This window comes from Corythoichthys intestinalis, chromosome 2 (genome assembly GCF_030265065.1).
Source record: "Corythoichthys intestinalis isolate RoL2023-P3 chromosome 2, ASM3026506v1, whole genome shotgun sequence".
NCBI classification, from domain to species: domain Eukaryota; kingdom Metazoa; phylum Chordata; class Actinopteri; order Syngnathiformes; family Syngnathidae; genus Corythoichthys; species Corythoichthys intestinalis.
In genome coordinates this window covers 11,181,752-11,189,518 of record NC_080396.1, presented here as the reverse complement: position 1 = coordinate 11,189,518, position 7,767 = coordinate 11,181,752, and the positions used below count along the sequence as shown (strand labels likewise).

Below are 7,767 nucleotides of genomic sequence, written 5' to 3'. Positions count from 1 at the left end.
AAATAAGCGTTACCGTCAGGGGGGACCTGTTCATGTGGGGCGGCTATTTTTCGGCACAACAATAATCCTGCAATAAAAAAGAAGGTGAGACCAACTCTCCGTGCGTTCTCTATATCCAGTGTGACGCTAAAAGATATTCCCGAAATTTTGATTGGGTGGGCACGACTCACGTCTGCCCCCCCATACATCCGGCCCCGAGGACACAATGTCTTTATGAGGGGAAAGACATTTTTTGAAAATTGTAAGACGTTTCGTGTGCTTGATTCAATAAGTAAATCTAACCAGTTTTTATCAAACTATATTTATTTAACAAAAATGGTGAACTTTGGTAACATGTAAACATCTGAAGAAAGGGGGAAAAGTGCTTTAACTATGGCATAGAAGCCAAATAGCAGATCAAATATACAGCATGAACAAAAACATTCTTTCAGTTGGCTGTATAATACAATTAGGAACTGTCTTCAATAAACAAATGTCCTGCTTCTTCTCATCTCTGGAAGTGTCCCCAAACGGCATTCAAGTGCTGATAGCCGGATTCCCACGAGCCGGTGCCAAGTATGGTGGGGCCGACGGTGCCATACTGGTTCCAGTTCAGTGGCGCGAAATCCGGCTGTTGATGGTAGACGGCGCTGGGCACACAGTACGGCTGCGTCAGGTAGGGGCTCACCAGAGGAATGTTGTTGACGCCATGGAACGAACCCGCGTGGTAGAAGCTCGGTTGGGGTAAGTTAGTCCAGCTCACGTGCGGCGTCGGGTTGTTCAAGACGACCAAACTCGAAAGGTTACTTTGGGGCCTCCTCGCAGTGCGGCGACGACGGCGCTGGTAATTGCCCCCCTCGAACATGTCTTTGAAAGCGGGGTGCACCATCCAGTAGTGGCCCTTCCTGCCATCCGAGATCTCCTTTGCTACCTTGACGAAGCACTCATTTATGGACAAATTGTGTCGGACGCTGTTTTTCCAGCCTTTTTGGTTGCTCTGATAAAAAGGGAACTTGGAGGTGATGTAGTCGTAAATCCCGTTTACTGTTTCCCTCTCGAAGGCGCTGTCTTTAATGGCCATCGTAATGAGAGCCACGTATGAATAGGGCGGCTTCTTGTCAACGTAGCTTTCCTCCTCCTCGCCGGAAACTTTGGGTTGGGGTTCGTTGCAGTCAACCATTGCGACGCACGCGTCTTCGATTTTTTGGGTGATAATAGCCTTGCAGACAATGCACGAATGCAGTTGGAGTTCTCACGCTGACATATAAGGACGCCATCTCTTTGATCGTTAACCGTGTTTACACTTTTCACGTGTTTTTTCGTTATTGTTTATAGAGCGCTTAAAATTTTTCCCACGGCTCTATCAGAGGTACCTGTGGGAATTTCTTACTCACCCCCCTTTTCTCACCCACCTACACACGCAACCCAACTGCGCTTAATTTGACCTTTTTCTTTTAGATCTGCTCTAGGAGACACAATTTAGAAGTAGACTTATAGACTACTGTATTACAGTAGTTAGGATTTTGGTTTAAATGACGCTAGGAGAGTAAATAAATCCCACTGAAATACGTTTCAATCCTTGGTTCAAGCCCAAAAAGTCTAGCACCGGGGTGTCCAAACTTTTTGCAAAGGGGGCCAGATTTGGTGTGGTAAAAATGTGGGGGCCGACCTTGGCTGACGACCTTCACGTAGAACAGTATTTAAAGGCCAAATGTGAAGTAAGGTTGGCCAACCATGTTTTTGAATAATATCAATGGCTAAACAACAGGGGTGTAACGGTACACGAAAATCTCGGTTCGGAACGTACCTCGGTTTTGAGGTCACGGTTCGGTTCATTTTTGGAACAGTAAGAAAACAAAATATAACAAAATATAAATGTGCTAGTTGTTTATTACACACTTTTGTGCTTTCAACAATAGGAACATTAGCCTACACAAAGTGAGAATTCTGCTCAAAAATAGAAAATACAATATTCTGAAATGTAGATATTTTGAAAAACAAAATAAAAATAAATAACTTTGGCTAAGACTTTTTCTTTAAAAAAAAAATCTGATGTGCAAAATTGAACAGTTGCAACACTGAACAGTTTCAAGTTTCTCATATAAACCTTATGACCACAGCCTCGAAAAGTAAGGGTTATTTAGGGCTGTCAAACGATTACAATTTTTAATTGAGTTAATCACAGCTTAAAAATTAATTAATTGTAATTAATCGCAATTCAAACCATCTCTAAAATATGCCATATTTTTCTGTAAATTACTTTTGGAATGGAAAGATAAGACACAAGACGGCTATATACATTCAACATACTGTACATAAGTACTGTATTTGTTGATTATAACAATAAATCCACAAGATGGCATTAACATTAACATTCTTTCTGTTGAAGACATTTTTTTCTCTGCAAAAACAAACACACAACAGAGCCTTAGAACAGTAACTGAAACAGTATTATTTATAATGTGTGCAAAGTGTGTGTAGTGTAGACATAAATATGGCCCTCTTCCCATCCTCCAGCCAATCGCTGAGGCAAACCAAGTTATTTACATTTTATGAGAGTTGTTCCATCTATATTCTTTTTTAACTTGAATTCCCCACCCAGAGGGTCAACCTGCTTCCATGTTTAGATTTAACCGTTACCCACGCTGCTCACTGCACTTCTGAGTGGTGCGACAGGCATGGCAGTTTAATTGTTATCTTTTTTGAGACTGTCAGTCATCTGATCGCCTTGTCCGCCAGCTGGCTGCCTCCCCTCCCAACGTACCGTACTCTGATTGATGCCGGACGGGCAGACGACGTCACCGCCGCTTATGGGCCACCCGAACTAGCTGCTGTCTGACATGTATCCATTATGCAGCGCTTTGTTTACATTTGCGGCAATAACAACGCTTGCTTTACGGCAGCTAATCCGATACACGGTAGTACTATAGACCCTACTCACCGGCCGCCATATTGTCCGTCTCTGTTTAGCCCTATTCTCAATGGTTTCAATTAGTCGTTCAGTTTATAGAGCAATTCATGGAAGCCCCAGTGCTTTCAGACACAGTAAACTCATTGGTTGCGTTGCATAAAAGGCGTTATGTGGAAACGCTTCAGTCTATCCATTCGCCAGATCCATATTTGATGCCTAAATCGATATTTTTCGACCCGCTGTCTTCGCCCTCTCTGCCTGACATCTGCTACCCTGATATCTACATCTATCTTTTCCACAGAAACTCGGCCTATTCTCATGAAACTTTGAAAAACATTAAGAGCAGCACTCTAAGCAACATTACCCTGTGTGATTTCTAAAATGGCGACAATCGAAAAAAAAAAAAAAAGTTGACTGCAATGGCCGATGATCTCCTCTCTTGCGCTCGATCTATCGCTTATATCGCTGTTTGAATCATTGTATGAAGGGCTTTGTATGGCGGCCGTATGGAGCGCTGCCATCGCTGTTCTCGGTGTGACGTATCACTTCCGGGTTCGTCCCCTTTCAGACTCGAACTTCGGAAACGTGATTATTTTGTCAAATATACAACATATAAATTATTTTTTTCATGCTTTATTTGTTGGACAATGTTTACATTTCCTGAAATTACTTCACATTTGGTCTTTAAGAGTATGATGATGAAGTTCAGTGAAAATATTTGTTCACAGCAGGAAAAGAAAAATTTCAATATTGGATGGACATTGAAGTGAATGCAATTTTAATGAGAACTAAATGATGCCGTAAAATGAACCTGTTGACTCAGCAGTGCAAATTTACTGGTATTGAATGCCTCAGCAGTGAACTCCTGCCATTTAATGGCTGTCATCAAGCGTGACCTGTATTCAAAAGTGAAAGTGGTATTTTGGCCATCACAAAATATCTTGTTAGAACGTGTCATTCTTTCCAGAGTGGAAGATATTTTAAATAATGATTCGGACTTCAGGCTGCATTTACAAGAAATGAAAATCTAGCCTTTTCACAGAGAGGATTAATAAAGTTTTCATCACGGTAAAATATTTCTTTAATAGCAGATGTCCATTGCCATGGATGTAGTGAACACATGAACAGCGAAGATGTCGCCCACTTACGGAAGTGAATGACGTCCCAAATATGGCCCATGTTTGTACAGTATATGAAAGCTGTGTTAAACCATAAGATGGACTTGTAGACAGAAGTCATAACACCTGTCATAGTGCCACACATAACAGTAAAAAGGAGACTGAATGGAGGCCGGTTTTGCTATAGACAGTTGAAGTCATGAAAGGTTTGTCCATTTTCATTTTTATGTAATTTATGCTAGCTGACACTCCTCGGTTAAAAACAGCTTTCATATACATGAGCTATCATTTACTTCCTTAATTTGGGCACATCTTTGCTGTTCATCTGGGCCACATTCAATCAAATGGACATTTGCTATGAGGGTTGCAGAAAATCAGTCATGTGTAATGCAAGGCAAAACAAAACAAAAAAAAAGCTTCCAGTTCCATTTTTTCCAACGTTTCATGCATAGGATAGGTCAACAAGAGTGATCTGGTTTAAAGTGCCTACGACAGGATAAAAAAAAAAAAAAAAAAAAGCCTTAAATAGCATTATTATGTGAATTAGAATCACATTTTGAGACAATTCGACTATATACAAAAATTTGGCAAAGCACAGATGACAAGAAATTAGTCTTTTAATCTGCCGTTTAGCCACGCCTACCATTATAGGGCTGTAGCATCCCGAACACGAGGATGATGTCAGCAGGGTCATGGTTTCATGTGATTTCGAATTCAGCCCATTGAGGGGGAATTATTCAGAACGAGGCAAATGCGACGAAGAGAGCAGCAAAATGTCATTGTTTCAATCTCCATACTCCAATATTTTTACACATCATTTTTTTATCGAAGTATTTTTCCCCAATTGCTAAATAAATTGTATGGTCCATCTTTTGTCATTTCTCTGCCCCGGCTTTGGAGAGCGTAAACAAACCAGGAGGCGTGAAAGCTAGCCGACATGCTAATCCGAATCGAGTGATGTTTCAAAGTCTTTTCTCGTCTTTTGAAGCGAAGAATCACTCAGAACTACCTGGGATTATATATCACACGGTGGCGGGATTGTCGATTATCTTCGCCGATCGGCAAACTGCCCATTGGTGAGCAAGTTACAGCTCGTCGTACTCGTTCCCCTGCTGTGGGCAGGAGAGCTCGTTTGCCCGGGAAGCAGCTGGAAAATGACCGCCGGAAAAACCGGCCGATGTCAGAGGAGCGCGTAGCTGCCACATGGTCAACACGAATATGGTGTAAATTTGGCGTAAAACAATTTAACTCAAGTAAGAGTAGCGTTACTTCTAAATAATATTACTCAAGTAAAAGTAGTCATCCAAAAAATGTACTGAAGTTTAAGTTAAAGAAAAGAATGAAAAGAATACTCAAGTAATGAGTAACATTGTGACTAACTGCTTAAAGTGTGATTTTGTTTTTTTTTAAATAATGGTATATTTTTTTCTCAGGACAACATCATTTTTATGAACTGTTTTTATTACACTGTACTCCAACCTATTACATGAACATATTAGGCTAGGCCAACAAATAAACAAAAATCACCTAATTCAAACTAGTAAAATGAAACATTAACCATCCAAGGAGCGACTCTTCCCAAACTACTCAAGTACAATAAAAGTAAAACGTTTACTGTGGTAAAACTACTCTTAAAAGCACATTTATCTCAAAAACTTACTCAAGTATATGTAACGGAGTAAATGTAATTAGGGCTGCAGCTATCGATTATTTTAGTCGTCGATTAATCGCTGAACTACAGTGGGGCAAATAAGCATTTCGTCAACCACTAATTGTGCAAGTTCTCCCACTTGAAAATATTTTAGAGGCCTGTAATTGTCAACATGGCTAAACCTCAACCATGAGAGACAGAATGTGGGAAAAAAAAAAACAGAAAATCACATTGTTTAATTTTTAAATAATTTATCTGCAAATCATGGTGGAAAATAAGTATTTGGTCTATACCAAAAGTTCATTTTAATACTTTGTTATGTACCCTTTGTTGGCAATAACGGAGGCCAAAGGTTTTCTGTAACTCCTCACAAGCTTTTCACACACTGTTGCTGGTATTTTGGCCCATTCCTCCATGCAGATCTCCTCTAGAGCAGTGATGTTTTGGTGCTGTCGTTGGGCAACACGGACTTTCAACTCCCTCCTCACGCCGTGGCGTCAAAATGATAACAAGAACGGGGAGCAAAACTCCCAGAACCACACGGAGGGACTTAGTGAATGACCTACAGAGAGCTGGGACCACAGTAACAAAGGCTACTATCAGTAACACAATGCGCCGCCAGGGACTCAAATCCTGCACTGCCAGACGTGTCCCCCTGCTGAAGAAAGTACACGTCCAGGCCCGTCTGCGGTTCGCTAGAGAGCATTTGGATGATCCAGAAGAGGACTGGGAGAATGTGTTAGAGTCAGATGAAACCAAAATAGAACTTTTTGGTAGAAACACAGTTTCTCTTTTTTGGAGGAAAAAGAATACTGAATTGCACCATACCCACTGTGAAGCATGGGGGTGGAAACATCATGCTTTGGGGCTGTTTTTCTGCAAATGGACCAGGACGACTGATCTGTGTAAAGGAAAGAATGAATGGGGACATGTATCGAGAGATTTTGAGTGAAAAACTCCTTCCATCAGCAAGGGCATTAAAAATCAGACGTGGCTGGGTGTTTCGGCATGACAATGATCCCAAACACACAGCCGGGGCAACAAAGGAGGGGCTTCGTAAGAAGCATTTCAAGGTCCTGGAGTGGCCTAGCCAGTCTCCAGATCTCAACCCCGTAGAAAATCTGTGGAGGGAGTTGAAAGTCTGTGTTGCCCAACAACAGCCCCAAAACATCACTGCTCTAGAGCAGGGGTCCCCATCTGCCGGGCCGCGGACCGGTACCGGTCCGTGGCGCATTTGCTACCGGGCCGCACAGAAATAATAATTTAATAACGATCGCATTCTGGCCGAATTAACCCTGTGCCACTGCTTCACACACCAATATCTGTCTACTCTAGATATAATACTACGGGATAGATTACTATGTTGTCATAGAAGTCTATTGATTGGACTGCTAGCAGTACATCTTGTTTGTGTATATAATATATCTATGTGCGCTTGTCCTCGATAGTATTACTAGGCTGTGGGCGCAGCACATTTGTTCCCGGAAATAATTAGCCCCCCACACGAGCGAAGATAACTGGAAAACAGACGTCTTCGAAGATATTTTTACGGCGAAAAGGATATTTTTACGGCAAAAAGGGCACCCGACGAGCCTACAACCTTGAAGACCCACGAACTGTGAAGGAGTGGATTTGTGACCCATTTGTGAATAAACAGAGAGATCGCAAATGACGGCGACCTTATTAAACGTACATTTGAGACAACAACTCTACCGAGGTTCTGGATTAAAGTCATTCTGGAATATCCTGACATCGCGACAAGAGCATTGAAAACCTTGCTACAATTTCCAACATCATATATTTGTGAAGCGGGCTCCTTAATTAATGTTTAATGACAAGGCGAAGTCGTTAATGGTGAGCGCGGTGTGCAGCTGTTGTGTGCAGCTTACATGGCAGGATGAATCTGAGGAGAACTTTTCTACAAGTCCTTCCATGATCAAACGTAAGTTAATATACCTTCCTTTCAAGAAAGTTTGTAGTGTTTACTTTGCAATCGCTGCATTTGCGCCTTTTGCGGCTATGTTTAACGTTACGCGCATGCGCAGAAACGCATCGTTGCAATTTTTGATGGGTTGCAAAATTTGTCAGAACACCGGTCCGTGAAAAAA

At 41.6% G+C, this 7,767-nt stretch overlaps 1 protein-coding gene across 1 annotated transcript; it reads right to left on the bottom strand.

Annotated features, from left to right (window-relative positions):
* Positions 1-334: 334 nt before the first annotated feature.
* On the bottom strand, positions 335-1,192 carry LOC130912372 (forkhead box protein L2-like). Its single transcript, XM_057830422.1, has one exon. It carries the CDS (start codon positions 1,157-1,159, stop codon positions 488-490), a length of 672 nt encoding a protein of 223 aa, XP_057686405.1. The 5' UTR covers positions 1,160-1,192; the 3' UTR covers positions 335-487.
* Positions 1,193-7,767: the final 6,575 nt, after the last annotated feature.